General features: G+C 44.6%; 2 protein-coding genes and 1 pseudogene across 2 annotated transcripts; all 3 read left to right on the forward strand.

Moving 5' to 3' along the window:
- Positions 1–32: 32 nt before the first annotated feature.
- On the forward strand, positions 33–6,468 carry TRAPPC1 (trafficking protein particle complex subunit 1). The gene is made up of 5 exons (XM_044671732.1): positions 33–227; positions 371–469; positions 845–915; positions 1,595–1,733; positions 6,073–6,468. The coding sequence occupies exons 2-5, from the start codon at positions 371–373 to the stop codon at positions 6,199–6,201; spliced, it is 438 nt and encodes a 145-aa protein (XP_044527667.1). The 5' UTR covers positions 33–227; the 3' UTR covers positions 6,202–6,468.
- Positions 6,469–6,931: 463 nt separating this feature from the next.
- KCNAB3 (potassium voltage-gated channel subfamily A regulatory beta subunit 3) lies at positions 6,932–15,465 on the forward strand. The gene is made up of 14 exons (XM_044676824.1): positions 6,932–7,604; positions 9,233–9,276; positions 9,384–9,421; positions 9,776–9,855; positions 10,817–10,861; positions 10,962–11,006; positions 11,598–11,641; positions 11,923–12,009; positions 12,389–12,474; positions 12,615–12,735; positions 12,911–13,005; positions 13,161–13,281; positions 14,090–14,178; positions 14,290–15,465. The coding sequence occupies exons 1-14, from the start codon at positions 7,348–7,350 to the stop codon at positions 14,365–14,367; spliced, it is 1,230 nt and encodes a 409-aa protein (XP_044532759.1). The 5' UTR covers positions 6,932–7,347; the 3' UTR covers positions 14,368–15,465.
- Positions 15,466–19,595: 4,130 nt separating this feature from the next.
- Positions 19,596–20,756, forward strand: LOC123246311 (annotated as a pseudogene).
- Positions 20,757–21,341: the final 585 nt, after the last annotated feature.

Below are 21,341 nucleotides of genomic sequence, written 5' to 3' on the forward strand. Positions count from 1 at the left end.
GAGAGAGAGAGAGAGAGAGAGAGAGAGAGGGAGGAGCGCTAGGTGTGACGGAACCAGGAGAGGTGGAGCCATTCCGGGGTCGTAAGGATCTTCTTCGCGTCACTGAGCTTCTCTATGCAAAAAGAATCGGGGGCGCCGTAAGAACCGGAAGTGGTGGGTGACAGAGAGTTTCCCCTCCCCCCCTGCAGTTCTCTGGTACGCAAGCGCAGAGCCGGGGTGCATTTCTGGTGAGTCCCGGGAACGATGTCCCAGACCGGACGCGGGAATGGGGCAGAATTAGGCTAGTGGAGAGGTTAGAAGGAAGCATCTTAGGGCGGGAGCGGGAAGTGGGTGCTCCCCGGACTAACTCGGATCCCCACCTCCCCAACAGATGACTGTGCACAACCTGTACTTGTTTGATCGAGATGGGGTTTGCCTGCACTACAGCGAATGGCACCGCAAGAAACAGGCGGGGATCCCCAAGGAAGAGGTGACCAGCAGGATACAGGAAGGGAGGGAATACTGCAACGCAACCTGCTTTCCTGAAATCTTGCCCCAGCCCCAGCCCCACAACACTTCCCCATTCCCTCCCACTCTGGGCAGAGTGGCCCGGTGAAAAAACCCTGGGTTTGGTTCGGGCTCTGCCACCAACTCACTTTGCAATCTTTGCCTAGCCATTTTCCCCATTCCCTGCCTCAGTTTCCTCGAGTGAGATTAATTGTTCTGGACCTCAGCTCCCTTTGCTATAAAATGGAAATAATATAATAACCCCACCCCCACCCCAATACAGGGATGTGGTGAGGAAAGTACTTTGTAAGTACTGCACAATTGTGAAATGTTTGTTGTTATTCCCTGCTTTTGTCAGGAGTACAAGCTGATGTATGGAATGCTCTTCTCCATCCGATCTTTTGTCAGCAAGATGTCACCTGTGGACATGTATCCTAAGGGTGGGAATGGGGCTTGGACTTCTTTGACTCACGAGAAAAGGATCCTGGAGAAGAAGTTGGCTGACCTTTAAGAAAATATATCTGGGAATGGGAATAGGACTTAATGGCTGCCCAAATGGAAAAGTGTTAGAACTGGGAAATACCTTTTTTTTTAAACCCTTATTTTGTGTCTTAGTAACAACTCTGAGACAGAAGGGCAAGGAGTAAGGTCACACAACTTGCCCAGGGTCAGTGTCTGAGGCCAGATTTGAATCTAGAACCTCCCAACTCCAGGCCTGATGCCCTATCCACTGTGCCAGTTAGTTGCCCCTGGAAAGGAATTCTAATATCCTAGCTAGGATAGAGGATTTTTTTTTCCCGACAACTACAGTATGAGTCAAAGGATGGGAGAGAAAGTAAGATATTTCTACCCTATTCTACACAGTTCTTGTAAAAGTGAGTATTTTTTTAGAAGAAAATGTGGGTTCAAGTCCTGCCTCAGACACATACTAGCTTTGTGACCACGAGCAAGTCTCTTAACCTCATAGTACCCAGGCAACTTTCTAAGATGATAAGTTACAAGCTAATTACAGATTTGCATCAAGGAAAGAAGTTTTTACATGAGGTGTACCTATAGCAATGAAATCATAAGTCCAGACCAAATTTGTTCCTTAACATCCATTCTGCAGGAAAGATGGATTCCTGGCCTTCCAGACAAGTCGCTACAAGCTCCATTACTATGAGACACCTACTGGGGTCAAGGTTGTAATGAACACAGACCTGGGCGTAGGGCCCATTCGGGATGTCCTGCACCATATCTACAGTGGGGTCAGTGTATCCTCTGTCTTTCCCCTGTCAACAATCCCAAATTCCCCTTATAACTCTTGTGGCCTCAGCTCAAGATTCTCCAATCTATTGGTCTTTTGTGGTATAAATATCTGGAAAGATGATCAATCCATAGAACATTTATTAAGCATTTACAGTTTGCCAGAAACTGTGCACACAAAGTGCAAAGGTAAAAATGAAGTGGTCCAAGCCTTCAAAGAAAAATCAGAGAAAGGTCTCTGGCAAGTTGGGCAGATCATTTGGAAAGGATATATAGGATTCTTTGGGTAAGCATAGCACAGAATTAGAAAGCATAGTTGAGCCAGTGGAAGGAATTCCTACATCAATGAAAGTCCAACTGCTAGAATACACTGAAATATTGAAGTATGATAGGGCTTGGTCACAGCATACTTAAAAGATAGATTTTATTGGGATAGGCACTCTCCTCACAAATTGTCACACCTCCACACCTTAATAGATATTTTCTCATGAACTACTATAGCTAAAGAGTTATCACTTAGTAGCCAAACCTCTCCAGAATTAGTGAAGCTTGTCCTCAAATCATGGCCATATAGTTCAAACTGTTAATCAAAGTCTTTCCAACTTGGCAGGATCTAGCAGTATGTGTTCTGCTAGCATAGCTTCCAAAAAAACGAGGTCTCAGAAGGCTGATCACAACATATTAATTACATAGTTGCAAAATGTTGGTCAAGGTGGAAAGTTGTTGATTGGTTGAAAAGGACTCTTTCATTTTCATCTTTGCACTTATAGTAGGTACTTAAATAATGCTATGTCAATTGATCATTTTTCCATGTTGTTGGTGCCAGATTTGTGCTGTCCTTATATTATGTTATGACAGTCCCATCTCCCTTTCCAGTCTTAAGAGTCAACAAGTATTTATTAAGCTCCAGGTACTACATTAGGTATTGGGTATGTAAATGTAATAATATATATCTGCACCTTTATATTATACTAGGAGGATATAATCCATTCAGAGATAAGGATATACAAGACATTTACAGTGAATGGTAGGGGCAGGAATGGGCATTAACAAGGGGGAGAATCAAGAAAATCTCATGAAGGATGAGGTATTTGAACTGAGCCTTGAAGGGAGCTGGGAGTTCCAAGAAGTGGGAATGAGAAAAGACACTTCAGAAATAAGATAATAGTCTTTCAAAAGGCATGGAGGTAGGAGATTGAATATTGTGTAAGGGGAGCAGCAAGCTGACTAGTTTGACTAGAATATAGAACATGTAAGAGTGATATGTAATCAGCCAGGAAAGAGAGGCTGGAGTCACTTTGCGAAGGACTTTAAATGCTAAATAGGAGTTTGCATGTAGCTTTAAGACAGTGTGGGAGCATTCAAGTTTCCAGAGCAGAGGAAATCTCATATGATCAGACTTCAGTAATATAATTTCTGCAGCTGCATTAAGAATGAATTAGAGGGGGCAGCTGGGTGACTCGGTGGATTGAGAGTCAGGCCTAGAGACAGGAGGTCTTAGGTTCAAATCTGGCCTCAGACACTTCCTAGCTGTGTGACCCTGGGCAAGTCACTTGACCCCCATTGCCTAGCCCTTACCACTCCTCTGCCTTGGAGCCAATACACAGTATTGATACCAAGACTGAAGGTAGGGGTTTAAAAAAAAAAAAAAAAAAGGAATGAATTAGACATCTTGAAGTGGGAATGACAAGTCTTGGCAACTGATTGGATATGAGACAGGGTGAATGAGACTGAAGAATTGAAGCAGGCTCTTCGGTGGTAAATCTAGATGGTTGGAACAGTGGTAGTACCTTTCATAGAAATTGGGATGTTAAGAGGAAGGGAATATTTGGATAGAGAGATAATGCATTCTGTTTTGGAGGTGTTGAAGTTGAAATGCCTATGTGATATCTAGCTGAAGATCCCCAGCAGGCAGTTGGCGATTCCAGGGCTCTTTACTTTAAAATCCATTGGCTCTTTTTTTTTAAACCACTTACTAACTGCTAATCACTCCTTCATCCTGGATACTTTTTCTCTCTGGTTTTCTGCCTGTCAGTCCACTGCTTTTTGGATTCCTCTGCAAACTTAGCATCATATCCTGCTTGCTATGCATGGGTAAATCACGGTATACTTCTTCTCAATATACTCTTGTTGATCATATCAGCTTCCTATCATCTCTTTACAAATGATTTCCAAATCTAAATATTTCCCACTGGACATTTCCAGCTGGCTTTTCCATTGGCACTAAATAAACTCAATATGACCAAAATGGAACTCATCTTTCCCCCGAAATCACTAAGGATGTCATGTTGAGTTTGTCACCATTTTTCTAGTCACTAACCTTTCAACTAGATGTCAGTCTTGATTTCCATAGACATCTGAAACCCACCATGCCCAAGACAGTTTGAAAATTTCAGTGAGGACAGATAATGGCATTAGGATAATACATTGCCTTATGTCCCTTATGCATCCCTTATGCCACTTTTTGCATATAGTTTACTGAAAGTATTTCAACCTACTTGTAAAGCCCCATAATGTCATATACAAGTCTCAATTATAGAAGCTGGTGTTTGACCCTTAACATCAACTTCTGAGACGGCCCATTTACCATCAGTCAACAAGCATTATCTCTGCTATGTGCTAAGGGGCAGCTAAATGGAGCAGTGGATAAAGTGCTCGGCCTGGAGTCAGGAAGACTCATCTTCCTGAGTTCAAATCTGGCCTCAGACACTTAGCAGCTTTGTAACCCTGGGCTCACTTCACACTCAGTTTCCTCATCTATGAAATGAGCTGGAGAAGTCAATGGCAAGCCACTATAATAAGTTTGCCAAGAAAATGACAAATGGGGTCACAAAGAGTCAGACAAGACTAAAAAAATGACTGAACAACAAAAACATGCCAAGCACTGTGCAAAATGCTAGGGATGCAAATGTAAAAGTGAAAAAAATTCTTAGAAAATAGTTTACCCCTAAGGAGACTACATTATATGAGAGGAAACAAGTACCTGTATAAGTAGATAAAAATACATACATATATGTGTATATATGCATGTATGTAAAATACACATATGTGTATATATATGTGTGTGTGTATATAGTAAACATAAGCTAATATTAGGAAAGGAGAGCCTCTGGGAGTAAAGGGGATGATAATATTAGGAAAGGTCTCACAGAGGAGGAGGAATAGTTGCTTGAGCAGAGAGCATGTGCATGGCAGACAACCTGGGCAAAGGGAGGTAAGAGGTAGAATGTTATGAGATAGCGTGGAGTGGCCGAGCAGCAGAGCAGAGCATGAAGGGAAGTGATGTGGAATCAATCTGGAAAAGTAAGTCAGAATCAGACTGAATAACAGAGTTTGGTCAGACCTATGTAGAGGATAGAGTGGAGAAGAAAGATTTATGAGATGGTTGTTGCTTAGTTAGGGTTTTCTTGGCAAAGATATTGGAATCATTTGCCATTTTCTTCTCCAGTTCAATTTATAGGTGAGGAAACTGAGGCAAAGAGGGTTAAGCAATTTGCCCAAAGTCATACAGCTAGTCTGAGGTCAAATTTGAATTCAGGTCTTCTTGACTCCAGGAGAGCCCTTTATGCACTTAGCTGCCCTGTTAGAAGATAAGGAGGCCAATCAAGAGCCTATTAGGATAACCCAGACTATCAATGAGGAAGGGCCTGAACTAGAGCTATGTAGATGGAGAGAAGAAAATGCATTGGAGAGATGTTATGGAAGTTGGAATGGGAGAGGCAACAACTAATTGAATGTGAGGGCTTAAGGATAGTGAAGAGCAGAAGATACTTTTAAAGTTGTGAACCTGAATGACCAGTTAGGTGGTGGCTTTGTTCATGTGGTATTAATGATAATATCTATATTGGAATATCAGCGGTTCCCTAAGTCTCCCCACAGTCCTTTGGAGCTCAATAACTGCTGTAGACCAGTTTTTCCAAGTTATCACAGGGTCCCTGGCTTTATTGTATTTGAACTTGAGTCCAAATCCTGCCCTAACATTTACTAAGTCTGTGACCTTGGCCAAGTTACTTAACCTCTATCTGCTCCAGTTTCCTTCTTTGTAAAATGGGGGTAATAATAGCACCTACTTCACAGGGATATTATAGGATCAAATGAGATAATATTTGTAAAGTGCTTTGCAAGCCTTAGTGTTCTATAAATGCTAGCTATTGTGGTTATTATTGTACCTGCAGTATGAGTAGTAATATTTCACTCCAATTCCCTCACAATTTGGGGAGAAGGAGAAGTGAAAGAAAGAATGGGGATTTAAGGGGAGGGGCAGACCAGAGCCTTTTTCTGCCCTCTCTTTCCCCCCTAATTTGTCTCTCCCCGCTCCCCACCTCCTTTCTTCTTCCATAGCTGTACGTGGAGTTGGTAGTGAAGAATCCTCTGTGCCCGCTGGGTCAGACTGTTCAAAGTGAACTTTTTCGCAGTCGGCTTGACACCTACGTCCGATCGCTACCCTTCTTCTCTGCCCGGGCTGGCTGAGAATGGCATTCCCCTAGAAAGACATCTGTATTCGTTCTAGATCGTCCTGTTTGCTTGCGTCACCCAAAGAGCCTTCCACTCCTCCTCAGCCCTGTTCCGAAGCGGCTCCTCGAGGGAATACAGGACTGAATTCCCCTCCAGATCCCTTACGCTCTCTTTCCTTCCGATGCTCTAATCCCACCTAGGCTACACCACCCTCCCTCAATCCCTCCAGGCCCCTATCTTGCAGTTTATTGAGAAAAGCGGAGAATAAAACTTTCATCTGTCTGAAGTCTCCGGGAGCATCAGTGTTAGAGGGAAGGTGTTTTGTGAGGCTACAGAGGGGAGGGGGAGGCTCAGGGTACCAAACCACCCTTGAGTGGGTGGGTGGGTGGGTGGGTGGCAGGTCCTCTAAAGGAGGAAGGACGGAGTCTCCTTTTTCCTTCTCCGGTGAGGAGGCCGGGTCATGCAGATGAGGCTTCCACTGCCTCCTGTCTGCAGACTGGGGAGGTGGAGCTTGTGTGCAGACTGAGGAGGTGGAGCTTGTGTGCCGCCTGGGGAGGTGGAGATAAAGCTATGCAGATGAGGGGTGGGGGATATGCAGATGACCTAAGAGCAGTTGCAGGCTGGAAGCAGAACCCCCTCGGGTTGCGGTTTGGGCTGCTGCGGCTACACCTCTCCCCTCTTCCCTTCCTCCCCCCCCCCCCGGGGGTTCCTTGTCCTCCGAGGACCTCCTCGGAGACTTGGAACCCCAACCCCCTGACTCCTCTAGCTCCTGTGCCAGTTCTCCGGCACCCCAAAACAATTCCCACTTCTAGCACATCCCCATTTGTCCCCCCAATCCCCGGAACCTGCTTCCACCAACCTAACTCCTGGGCCCCTCCTGTTTACACTCTACCCTCCATGTTCCCCTCCCTGGGTTGGCTCCAGCCACCACTCCATCTCTGGTCCTTCTGGTCTCCTCACCTCGTTCCCCAGGCTTCGCAGAACCCTGAATCTAGAGGACCTTCACCTCCCCTGGTTTGTCCCCTCCTGGCCTGCCCTCAGCCGCGTCCTGTCATACCTCCATCCTCTCTTCTCCCATTTCTTCCCTAGTCCTTTCTGCCCTCTTCTCAGAATCACCCCCGATTCCTCGAGGATCCCATTTTTCTTCCGTCCTGAGCCAGGATGCAGGTGTCCATCGCTTGCACTGAGCAAAACCTCCGCAGCAGGAGCAGTGAGGACCGTCTGTGTGGACCCCGACCTGTCCCTGGGGGCGGGAACGGCAGTGGAGTGACCAGCAGTTACGGGAACCCTTCAGGGGGAGGGGGACCCGGCTCCAAGGCCCGGGCTGTGCCAGTCGCGCGACCCCTGGGTCCCCCAGCTGTGACCCACTCTGGGCCCCTACGAGAGAGCACCGGCCGCGGCACCAGCATGAAGTACAGGTACCAGAGGAGGGGGCCAGACCCCAGCACCTCTTTTGCGGTGTCCCCCCCCCCCCCGCTTTAGCGACCCCTCCTCATGCCCCCTAAGCATCCTACATTCATTATCCTAGACTCCTCAAATCTCACCAAGAATACCCCAAGTCCTTACTTATATCTATCCCCATCTCTTTTTCACTTTCCCTCACCTTGACTGTCTCTTGTTCTCCATCTCCAGCTCTTTTGAGAAACAGTTAAGTTGTTAGGGTTCACTGTGTCCTGCCTTGTAGCGTCCCCCACTCTCGGCTCCCCCCAAAAAGGGTCCTGAGGTTGCATTTAGAGGTTGTTTAAGGTGGGTCTATTCCTACCACCCAGTCACCCCCCTTTGCTTTCCATCCATATCCATCGCATGCCTAGAATTGGCAGCGGGGCTCTCCAGCCTCCTGATTGTTATTAAATGAATGATGGATTTGACCCAATTACACTGACAGTCCCCACCCCAATGACCCCTGACTTCAGAGTCCTCTACTTTTTCAGGCAGATGAAATGACCCTAGCCAAGGAGAGGTTAGAAAAGAACTTAAGCTACCAAAGGAATTTGCAGAACTATGGGGAGAGCAAAGGGGGCTTTGAAAGAGGTTGTGGGGAGGGACTGATACTGTATATAAAGTGAAGCAATAAGTTGGAACCTCACCCCATACAACATCGGAGCTCTCCCTATCCCCTCCATTCCAGAAGAAATTGATGGAGTTTCTTAATAAACAGAAAAGGGATTGTATCCTGTCCTGGGGTGGAGTGGTGAGGTTAGTAATCTGGCCAGGGTTTTGTCACCTAAAGAACCAGATCTCTCACCCTATCTCACCCCACCCCCACCCTTTCTCATTCCCTGGGAGCTAAATTATCCTGAAACTTTAGGGTAGAGGGGAAGAGAGGAGAGGGTTCAGATGGGTCTGGGAAGAAGTTTCACTAGCCAATGGGAATAGGAGAGGGGCTGGGCTTCCTTGTTACCTTTGTTACCTGTCTTGATGTTTTAAGAAAAATTCCTTCTGACAGACAACCATCTGCCTAAGGGATTGAAGGGGACTAATAATTTATCAAACTTGTATCCTCCTATTCTGACAAGCATTTAGGGATTGTTAGGGATGGGGAAGGTCCTAGGGTTCCCTTCTTAATTTTTCACCAACCACAGCCCCAATTTACTAAATCCTCCTGGAGATAGCTCACCCTCCTCATTATTTCTTCCCCCTCCAGATTAACTATCCCTCCTATTCCTTCTCTAACCCCAAAACCCTAGCCCAAATGTGACAACCTAACACTGACCAGATCTCATACAGGGAAAACCATGAATATGGCTGTGAGAAGAGACATAAGAGTCAAGAGAAACCAGGCAGCAGATTTTAATGATAACAGGGAAAACAGAAATTGCGCAGCAGGCCCCAAAGGAAGGTTCATTAATTCATTCAACAAATATTTGAGTGTCTATAGCCTACAGACAGCACTATTCTCCTCAGAGATGGGTTTGCCAGGGGACGTTTGTATGTGGGGAGAGAGGAACATGTTCAAGGAGGCAAAGAGCTTAGAGAGGTTATTATTTAGATCTCCAAGGGGAACTGAAGGTGAAAGTCCTTCAACTGACTCCTCTTTATCCCACAGAAACTTGGGAAAGTCTGGTCTTCGTGTATCCTGTCTTGGACTTGGTGAGTTTGTTTAATGGGAAATGAAAGGATGAAGAGGGTACAAGGGTAAAGGTTTTCAGAAACCTTATCTCTCACAGCCCCCATGTCCCTGGATTTTCTTTCTGCAGGTACCTGGGTCACATTTGGGTCTCAGATCTCAGATGAGGTATAAATGTCTCCAATCCGAAAAGACAGATGGGAGGAATGAAGAAGATGGAGGGAAGAGGGTGGGGGAAATGGAAAGATGGAATAGGATTTTGGAGGGGATAATTTTTGGGGGGTGGGCCACAGAAAGGAATATAATGGATATGGAAAATGGAGGAGGGGACTAATGGAACTGAGGTTAGGAAAAGGGGAAGGTAGAAAAAAATAGAGGGGGGAGAAATGGAATGGTGGTATTATGGTTGAAGACTCACAGCACTTAGAAGTCTCTTGGAATCTGGGGGGCTGAGGATGGTAAGAAAACCATTGGAAAGGTGAGTAATCTTAACTCTGTCCACCTCAACATACTCATCCCTAGACAGCAGAGAATCTGATGACTGTGGCATATGAACATGGAGTGAATCTGTTTGACACAGCTGAGGTGTATGCAGCAGGAAAGTATGAACCAGGGAAAAGGGAGAGGGTATGAGTTAGTGGGGTATGAGATAGTGGGAGGAGAGTTGGGAATAGAGAAGAAAAGAGGTTCTCTCATTTTTGCTTCAGGAAATCCCTGGATCAAGTAAACATTTGCCTCTCCCATCATGTTGGGCCATTGAGGGGACCCAGAGAAATATGAATATTGAAACACCAACAGTATTCTATGTTTAACTCTTAAGTGAGCAAGAGATATAGGCAAAACAAAATAAAAACAATACTGAACACCAAGTATGTGAAGGAAACGCCATGGGGGCTACAAGGATCCTTGCCCTCAAGAAGTTTAGGGTTCCATTGGAGAGACAAGACTGAAAATGTAGTTAGCAAGATTTATAATCTTTCAATACCAGCAAAAGAAGGAATGTTACATGGCAATATATTTCTAAATGACGAAGACAATAATTCATGTGTGGCAGAGTAAATAGAAATCTGGTCTTGGAGTTAGAGGACCTAGGTTCAAGCCTATTAATTAAGACCCTTGCTTAGCTGTGTGACTCTCATCAAAGCACATAACCACCAAGTGTTTCCTCATCTGAAAATGGGGATAATATCTGTATTACCTACATTACAGAGCAGTTATGAAGACTTGTACACCTTTAAGTGTCACATGAATATGAGTTGTATATCACTGTTAAATTCAAAGGCACGTCAACTGAGATGGACCAAAAAGACTACAAAGGAAGTGGAACTTGAAGAATGGGTTAGGGTAAGCCAGGCAGGGCAAAATAGAAAAAAGCAAAACAAAACTGTATTTCTGTTCCTACCAGACTATAGAGCTACATCTCCCTGGACTAGCTTTTCAATAAGGCTTAGGAACTCATGAATGCTATTCATACTCTGCTAAAACAGGAAGTAGAAAAAGGTTGTGGGGGGCTGTCACTAGAGGGGAGAGCCCCCTGCTCCCTTATTATTTCCCCTTTTCTAGGGCAGAACGAACACTGGGCAATATCCTTAAGAGCAAGGGTTGGAGGTGAGGCTGTGATCATGGGTAAAAGGCAGGGGATATTTGGGTGGGGGTTCCACAGTGACCTCCTTCCTGCTGACCCTGCCCCCCAATTCCCTTTTTTCAGGCGATCCAGCTATATCATCACTACCAAAATCTTTTGGGGAGGACAGTGAGTATCTCCTTTCCCTATAGCCTCCACCAGGGATGACAATCTAGAGCAGGGACATGATAGTTGTCCAAATATTTGAAAGGCTGTCATGTAGAAAACTTGTTCTATTTATCCCTTGTGGGGGGAAAAGGAGCAATGGGTAAAATTTGCAGAGAGGCAGATTTAAGTTCAAAATCAGGAATATCTTCCTAATAATGAGAATTTTTTTTAAATGAAGTGAATTGCCTCTCGTCATAATGTGGTTTCCTTCACTTAAGATTTTCAAGCAGAGGCTTTTGAGGTGTAGTTTGAGGTGTAATTTACTGAGGAAAAAGGACTGTGTGATTTTTATCTCTACAACCCTAGCATCTAGCACAGTGCCTGGCACATATCGGTGATTAATAAATGCTTGCTGATTACTCATTGTAAAAAAGATTCATGACTCTGGAGTCCTTTCTAAATCTGAAGGTCTGCAAATGTGGAAGGTACAAAGATTCTTATACCTTATATATCGATGCAGTTTTGCCCTCTGTCAAGAGATGTGGAGATACATTAGGTTGCAATTGTTACCACCTATTTTCACCATCATCCAGTGCTCAATTTTTCCCACAGGGCAGAGACTGAGAGAGGCTTGAGCAGAAAACACATCATTGAGGGTGAGAGATTAGGAATGGGGAAGGAAAGTGGGAATTTGGGAATGGGGTAAGGAATCAAGAGAATGCAAGAAAACAAACCAGAGGAGAAGGAGGATTCAGGGGCCAAGGGTTAGGAAAGCAAATTAAGAAGCTGGGATGGTGGGAGGGGGGAAGATGGGTATCATATCAGGGGATGAGATAGGAACTGCTAAACTTCAAGAGGCAGAAAATTAAGGAGCTGGAAATCAGGGGTCCATATCGGAGGAGACTGGGGTACTTATCTTTTCTTCCCCTTCCTCCAGGCTTGTGGGGCTCCCTGGAACGGCTTCAACTAGGATACGTAGACATAGTCTTCGCCAATCGCTCGGACCCCAACAGTCCCATGGAGGGTGAAAATAACCCCAAGAATGCCCAAACCTAGACAGAGATGGCCATAAACCTAGGAATCACTTCCCCAACTCTAATCACTGACTCCAGAGTTTTCCAAGGACTCCATATAACCTCATATAGAGAAATACACTGACAATAGAGTACTCTCAGTTTTCCCACCTCCCCTTTCAGGGATTCCTGATATCCAAAGTGGATAAGGGAAAGCGGAGTTGGGAAGGGTTGGGCAGAATACAAGTGTCAACCCTTCAATCACACATAGAAATATCTGGGTTCTTGGAGGGAAATGGCAGTAGGGAAGAGGGCTCATCCATCTGGGAGATTGTATGCCTGAAACCCAGGGATCTAACTGTCAGGATTTCATCACCCTCACATATCTAGAGATTGTCCGGGCCATGACCTTTGTCATTAACCAGGGGCTGGCACTGTACTGGGGGACATCACGTTGGGGGGCTACAGAAATCATGGTAAGTGCCTCCCTACTATACATTTCCTTAAAAATACTACAATCTCCAATCCTCTGAATAGATGTCTAACAAGTACCTGGGTTGGGGAGAGGAGGTGAGGGAGGGAACTGATGCTTACTTCCTCCAAACATTCAATTCAGGAGGCCTACTCAGTGGCCCGACAATTCAACTTAATTCCCCCTGCATGTGAACAAGCCGAATACCACCTGTTTCAGAGAGATAAGATGGAGACACAACTGCCTGAGCTCTACCACAAGATAGGTAAGAGACCACTCTGCCTGACATCTTCTCTAGCCTCAGTCTCCCCAGCCCTTCTCTCTCACCTTTACCATCCTTTCTTCTACACACTCATCTCTAGATTACTCCTTCTTGCTCACCATTAAAATTGGTCTTCACCCTGTCCCTATTCCTCCTCCTTCTCTCTTCTTGCTCTCAGGTGTTGGCTCAGTGACCTGGTCCCCTTTGGCCTGTGGTGTCATCACTAGCAAGCATGAAGGAAGAATCCCAGAAACCTATAGGGGGACCATCAAGGTAAAGGGCTGTTAGGACTAAGATCCCTGGGTACCTAAAGAGAGCAAGGATTGGGGGGAGGGGAGGATTCAGCTGTCTGAGCCACTTGGGGAGAAAAAAGATAGAGGAGTCTATTAGTTATTCTTGCCCCCTGCCCATCTCCATTTCTCTTCCAGGGCTACCAGTGGCTCAAGGACAAAGTACAGAGTGAAGATGGCAAGAAGCAACAGGTCAAGGTCATGGACCTGCTCCCCATTGCTCACCAAATGGGTTGCACGGTGGCCCAGCTTTCTATTGGTGAGGAAATATTGCTGTCAGAACCCCAAACTCTATATAAAAGTATTCTCTGTCCTCCTATAAACTCTTAACCCTACCCTAAAACAGACTTGTCCCTGTTAGACATTTTCTTTCTCAGAATCAGAGCTAAGAAGAGAGGAGAAATAAGGACTATGAGGAGAGAAAAAAAAAAAAACAAAAGCAGTATCCTCTCTGCCTTCAAAGAGTTTTATCATAGTTTATCACAATTTATCACAAGATTTTATTTTAGTTTGGGATGGGGGGAAAGGAAACATATAAATATATGTAATTATAATGGCTAGATCTAAATAGCACTTTAAGATTTAAAAATAGCTTTACCCAAATGATCTCACTTGGTCTTCACAAATGCTCGAATTTACTTGCCATTTTGGTCAAGCTGTATTTCATTCTTTTAGGAAATTTCTGGTGTGGAAACTCACTCCACTTATGCAGATTGGTACCTGGTCTGTAAAATTCTAATCCTAGTGAGTTGCATGAGACACTGAGAGGCAGCATTTGAAGTCTTCCTAAGTCTAGCTAACACTATGAGCTACATCACGCGCCTTTATTAGTTGATGTATTTTGAGGGATAGGGGGCCCCAAAACTTCGATTTCAGATGTAGGTTTGGAACCAGGAAACATCCTCTACCTACACACACCTGTCAATGCTCTGAAATTTATAATCTTAGAGAACTGCCCATAGAAAATGTTTATGTGCCCAAGAGAAGGCTTCACTGAAGGAGAGTCTCCAGGTCCTCACTCTTTCCCTCCTTTGGGCTTGCTCCTCTCCCTCCTCTTTCCACCCCAGCCTGGTGTCTCCGCAGTGAGGCTGTCAGCTCCGTCCTGCTGGAGGTGTCCAACACCGAGCAACTGATGGAAAACTTGGGAGCTCTGCAGGTGAGGGGGGCTGCTATCCCAGGGCTCAGCTCTTCTTTGGGGTTCCCAAGCCCCGTTCCCTTCTCGTGGTACTCCCGACTCTAACTCGCAGCGCCTTCCTCTCCTCCCCAGGTGCTGGGCCAGCTAACACCCCAGAAGGTGCTGGAGATCGACGGACTCCTGGGAAACAAACCCCACTCCAAAAAATAGCGTCCCTCCCGCCAGGCGCAGGCGCAGGCGCCGCCGCCTTCACAGCCAGCACCGCGATCCTCCACGGCCCGAGCCAGCGCCAGCAATAGCGCCTACAACTGCAGCAGCAGCAGCCTCCTCCAGCTCTCCCGGCAGCCAGGCGGCCAGAACCCGAAAGAACGTTTCCCCACCTCAGGCGGGAGGCCCCCGTGACCCCGCCCTCTAAGGAGTCCCCGGATGGCCCCGCCCACCAAGGATTCCCGGCTACATGCATGATCTTATAAGCCATATCCTGCCATAGCATGGCTGGGGAAGGAAAGTAGTTCGCCACACCTTTTCCCACCGCCCAGTGTTCGGCCGTCTCTTCCCAGCGTATAGCTTTTCCCGGGCATGAGTTGGGGTTGGGGGGGAGGGTATCTTTTCTCTTCTCTCCGCCCTGTTCTTTTCCCGCTTTGTTCTCCTGCCGTCTTCCTCCTCTCCCTCCATAAAACTGCGCGGAGGTCTGAAAGAATACACCCGTCAGAAAGAGATTGCGTGACATCATCTGAGAGAGACAGGAAGAGTTAGGCCAGAGGTGCAAAAGGCAACATAAACACAACCGATTCCAGTTAAGGGAGAGGTGGACTTGACTACCAGGGCACCTGAGATGCCTTCAGAAGAGAAACCATGCTGAAAGAGTGGTGACCATCATTCTGAGACGGGCTGTTCAAAATCAGCGTCAGGATGACGTCAGAAGGCACCAAGAAAGCGAGCCCCTTCCCACCACACACAGAACTTCGACCACATTGGGGATGCCGAGGATTCTCCCTTTCCTCAGATGTAAAATGATGCACAGCATACATAAGGCATTGGTGGGACTTAGTCAGGCCCATGGACTTTACAGGTGGAGTTGTATAAGATACCAGAAATGTTAGCACTTGACAGGAAGTTGATATCACGATATCACGTGGGTGGCCAGCTGGCATGATGAACATGGCATCCTTTAGCACCCATGCTGGGGAGTGGAGCCCTCATAGAATGGCCCCCAGGTGATGGGTTTTGAGAAATGGAAAGTTAGCCCAGAGGAAAGCTGCCCTTTGCCCTTGGCAGTAATCCTAAAGCAATAATAATGGGCCTTCCCAGGGAAAATAAAAACTTAGCTTCTTCTTCATCGAGTCTTTCCGGGGAAGGGGGTATTTCCCAATATTCAGATACCTAGGCCCAATACTCCTAGGTTCATTTTCCCAATCTTTCTTGGAGAGTTCATTAGGCTTCCTATGATTGAAATTTGCCTCAGGGATCCCCCTATAGCTAGTTTCCATCAAAGGTCCAGGCTAACACACAAGCTCTAGGTCTTTCCCTAGTCTCCTATCCCCAAATTCTTCATACACTCGGACATCTGGTTCCACAGAATCATAGAATTCAGAGGTGGAAGGGAACATTTTCACTGTTCTATCTTTTTACCTTCTAAGTGACTTTTTTTTAAACACAGTTACATCTAATGTACTTAAAGATCTCCAGAACTTCTCTTCTTCCTTTACTACCACTTCAGTTGTCACTTCTTTAGCATATCATCTATATAATGCCACTGACTATAGATTCATAAGTTTAATAGTGAAAAGAAACTCAGAGACCTCTCCTTTTTTGAGGAAACTGTCCCAGGGAAGCTAAATGATTGGGTCAAGGTAACACAGCTAGTAAGTCTGAGGTGATATTTGAATTTAGGTCCTTTCCAGATTCAGTACTTTTTCCATTGAACACATTTTCCCATTTTAACTCTTTACTGGTTTTTTTCTGCCTCCTTTCCTTAAGGTTTGCAAAGTGTTTCACATACATTGTTTTATTTGATCTACTTACAAACATTGTGAGGATGAGGAAACAAGCCAAGACAGATTAAGTAGTTTACTCATAATCACAAAATAAGTATCAGTAACAGGATTCAAATCCAGCGCTAATCTTGATACTTGAGTCCTAATTTTTTTTTCACTATACTCCATTGCTTCTCATTGGTCCCTCTAATTATAGATATTCTCCAAGGCTCAGTCTTAAGGACTCTGTTCTTTAAGCTCTATATTTTCTCTCTCAGATGCTATGAAATTATTATAAAACTTAAATCTTGAAAGGGACATTAGATATGGTCTAGACCAGTGATGGGCAAACTATAGCCTGCAGGCCAGATCCGGCCCCCTGAAATGTTCTATCCCACTGCAAGACATTATTCCTAATCTGACAAATACAATGAGTAGGATACTATACAATGAAACTTCGAAAGAGTTGCCTTAGAAACAGACTGATGGATGAGCATTTCCTTTCCTTTGGCCCCCTCTAAAAAGTTTTCCCATCACTGGTCTAGATCATTATGTACCCTCTTTATTTTGGAAATGAGGAACTGAGGCCCTACGATTCTTGCATTCTAAGATGCTGCCCACAAGTATTCATTCCCTCTTTGGAGTCAGAGGACCTGTATTTGAATAGTGGCCATATTACTCAATTGCCCCATGACCTTGAGTAATCTATATCTCTCAGCCTCAGTTTACTTATCTACAGAATAAGACAATTCAATTTGATAATCTCCAAGCACCCTTCAAGTTCCACATCCTCTGATCCCATCTGTGCCATGATTCTGGGCAAACTACTTTATCTTCATCTATAAAATTTGCAGGTTGGTCCCAACAATCTCTACTTACCTTCAAAAGCTTTAAATACAGTGATATTGGAGTTTTAGGCCGCCCCCCCCATAGGACTCAGTTTCCCTATTTCTTATGATGGAGTTGGACTCAATCTCAAAGCATCCTTCTAACTTCGGATCCTATAGTCCTCTTAATATTGTTAAACCTGAAGCAGCCTGGGTGGGAATGTGGGGAAATGCTGGCAGGCTGGAAAATGTCCAGTAACCAGGAAAGTGAAAGACCTCAAATTCATGATAGATGAGGGTTGGTTGAAGGAACCAAGTCCATTTAACCTAGAGAGAAGATGTGGAAGAAGGGTGGCATAGCTGTCTTTAAGTTATTTGAAGGACTGTCCTCAGATGAGGAATATTGGACTTGTTCTGCTTGGTCCCACAAGACAGAAATAGGAGAAAGAGGTGGAAGTTACAAACACCCAAATTTAGGCTTTATACAAGGAAAAACTTTCTAACAACTAGAATTAACTAAAAATGATTTCTTAGGAAGAAGTGGGATCCTTGACACTGGAGGTCTTTAATCAAAAGCTGGATTAGCTATGTTGTAGAAGAAATTCTTATTCAGTTATAGGTTGTGATATATAGCTTCTGAGAGCCCTTCTAACTAAATTTCTGAAGCACAAAAAGATGAAAAGGAACTTGTCTAAGCTCATACAGGAAATAAGAACAAAATCAGTGTTTTAACCTGTCGCCAACTTCAAAGTTATTTCCACTATCCTACCAAATCTATACCTTCCCCTACTGTATACCCAGCTATATCACATTAGGATGAACTGATTCTCATATTTGAGCATCTAGGCAAGGAAGACACAGGATGAAGACATGCAGAAGCAGAGATGGTCCCCAAAAGATAACAGAAAATAAAATAAGTAGAAAACTGGATTCCAGTATAGATACAGAAATCCATAAAGAGATTGAGAAAAGTAAAAAACCAACAAATGGGGCAGGTGGATATCCTCCCCAAAGAAGACAGTTTCCATGGAATTAGAAATGGATAAAGATTTGCTTAAGTCCCTCAGGAGCATCAGATCACTAGGGAATACAATCAGAATGTCATCTCTATTTTCCCTCTAGCCCTACTCTCCCATCAGACTGTTCCCCCTATTTTCTATCACCACCATTTTCCCTCACTAAATCCGGAAAAGGTACACCTAACCCTTCACCTAGAAGAAAAAAAGTAATTGCTTGGCCAAGCTCATAGCCGGCTCATTCAATCAAGAAAAATGTACTGACATTCTAGCCCTTAATTATTCCTACCATCCATTTTCTAGTCACCTCAAGTCATGTGACTTGTGAGAACTGTGAGAACACAAAGCACAACCAGAGGCTTATTTCTAACTCAATATCTCAAAACTTGCCTATCTAAATGAGTATTGTTCCATTCAAAACTGTTCTGTTGAGAAGTTGTGCATATTTATTTCAATTGTGCAGCCATTGCTCAGGGCATTCCTGGAATGCTTTTTGATAATCACCTGATCTCTCTTATTACCCCTTTGAATAATCAAATTCAATATCAGACATGCATTTCCCCCACCCCCATCCCAAGCAAACATTTCCTGTCTTAATAATCCCACACTTTTCTTGATTTTAATTGACAGTTTGACATTTCCAAATTTTTAATTCAAGGGAAAATATTTGCTACCACTAAGGATAGTCACAAGGATATTAAAGATTCTTAAGACAATCACTAGATCTGAAAAAGACATTAGAGTTTGTTTAAATCATATTAATGATCAGGAAACCAAGTTGCAGACAAATAAATCCTAGGAATGACTTGAACAACTAGGATAACTATGGTTTTCCAAGATGACAGCTTTGAAGGGGTCAGTACTTATTTACACATATAAGTTGTGGTTTGTCTAAAAAATGTTTCATTTCCACTTCATATAAGAAATAATCCTCGCTCTTTAGGAGTTAATAGGTTAGTTGGGATTTACAAATATGATTGGGGCACAGAAGTAATGGTGGCAGTATGCTGCCTTCCTGAAGATGGAAGACAGAGGATGCCTGGAAGTCATTGTATGATTCTCTATCAAAGGACTGTAATATCTGAATGACCTCCCAGGAGGTTTCTTTCTTGGATACACTTGCTACCTCAGTTCTTCAATGAGAAACGTGGGGACAGACCTCCAAAAGATGGCAATGTTCTGCCCCATCTCTACTAGACAGAACCAAGGCTTAGCTTAGGGCTATTACAAAGTATCAAAACTTCAAAATCTATACTTAGACTCTTCTGTGGTCACAACCCAGGGCCAATACTACTCAAAAGAGTATGTTCAACATACTGTGGCATCAAGATTTACTGAAAATGGCAGAAATGGAAATAAAATGGCAATGTTCTCCTGCAAGGAGTCCTTTACTTCTCATCATTTTCCAAAACCTACCTATAGACTTACTCTCAGGATTTCAGGTTTGCCAATCAAAAGCACCCATAGATTATAGAGGGAATAAGTTGGAGGGGTACATCCAGAATACAGACTGATTCTCAAATAGGATTTGAGAGCTAGAAGGGATTCCAAAAGCCATCTGCCAAAGGACCCAGAGGCCTGACCCTGACCTCGGACCTTCCCCCACACTCCTCCCCCACATGCATGAAGAGGAGTACCAGGAGGGGCCAGGATTTCAACTGCCCGTGGGAGCTGTGGCCTCCATCCTAAGACACAGCTTGGTTCTGCCCACTGGGGCCATCCAGGTCCAGGGCTATGGCTTCAACTGAGGCCTGGACTATGACGTTCTCCTCTGTGCCATGGGCACCATGAGCTTCCAAGACACCAGCTTTGGCCATGCAGTGCAGCAGGTCAATGCAATGATTGAGAAGAAGCTGGAGCCTCTAGGGGAGGCAGAGGAGGAGAACTACGTGGACCTGAATCCGAGCCATTGGCCAATGAGCCAATGCACTATCTTCTTGGGCTACACATCAAATCTAGTCAGCTCTGATGTCTGAGAGACCATATGTTACCTGGTTGCAGCACAACATGGTGGATGTTCTGGTGACAACTGCAGGTGGTATAGGGGAGGATCTGACAAATGCTTGGCACCTACATATCTGGAAGAATTTAGCCTGAAGGGGAAGGGCCTGAGACAAAATGGCATCAACAGGTTCGGAAACCTACTTGTCCCCAATGACAATTACTGCAAGTTTGAGAACTGGCTGATACCGATTTTGAGCCAGATGGTTCTGGAGCAAAATACAGAGGGAGTGAAATGGACCCCTTCGAAGATGATTGCTCAACTGGTCAAAGAACTCAACAACCCAGAGTCTGTGTATTACTGGGCACAGAAAAACAACATCCTAGTGCTAAGCTCAACTTTGACAGATGGCTCTCTTGGCAATATAATATTCTTCTACTCATATAAGAACCCTGGGCTGGTGCTGGACATCATGGAGGACTTAGGACTCATCAATGCCAAGTGAACTGGCATGATCATTCTCAGAGGAGGCCAGGTGAAATACCATATTGCCAATGCCAACCTCATGAGGAATGGAGCTGATTATGCTATCTATATCAATGTGGCCCAGGAATTTGATGGCTCAGGTTCAGGTGCAAGGCCAGATGAAGCTGTGTCCTGGGGCAAAATCAGAATGGATGCAAGGCCAGTTAAGGTCTATACCGATGCTTCTCTTGTCTTCCTTCTGCTTGTAGCAGAGACTTTTGCCCAGAAAACTGGGGCCTTTACTCCTGAGAAAAACAATGGCGGAGCAGCTGGTTCCAATAAAGACCTGGAAGATGGAGGTCCTTACCTCTGACCCCCCCCATTTATTCTCTAAGTCTCTAAATTACTTCTTAGGCATCCCCAACATTCATGGTACCCTGGCCAAGATCAGCAAATACCCAGGCCTGGGATGAAGGTCATGTGGCAGGTAATGGTACAGATCCCTAAGGCCAATAAACTTCATGCATCTCATCCAAAAATAAACAAAAACAAATACTGTCTTATTTGATCTTCACAACAGCCTTGTGAAGTAGGTGCTATTAGTATCCCCATTTCACAGTTGAAGAAACTGAAGCCAACAGAGGTTAAGCAACTTGCTCAGAGTCATGTAGTAAGAGATTTCTGAAGCCAGATTTCAACTTCTGTATTCCAGTACCAGTGTGTGCCATGTCAAGAATGAAATCTACTAGCAAGGTTTAACACAGAGGTACAGATCCCAGGAGTAAGCCACTGGAAAACTCCTTTTACATTAAAATTAAGCCATTAACAACTACTCTGAGACTGTCCCAATACTGAACCCATATACCATATTATCATCTGGTCTACATCTCTCCAACATTTCCAAAAGAAAAATTTGAGAAATTATGAAAAGTTGGCTCAAACTAAATATACTATGTGC

Source organism: Gracilinanus agilis, chromosome 4 (genome assembly GCF_016433145.1).
Source record: "Gracilinanus agilis isolate LMUSP501 chromosome 4, AgileGrace, whole genome shotgun sequence".
Taxonomy (NCBI): Eukaryota; Metazoa; Chordata; class Mammalia; order Didelphimorphia; family Didelphidae; genus Gracilinanus; species Gracilinanus agilis.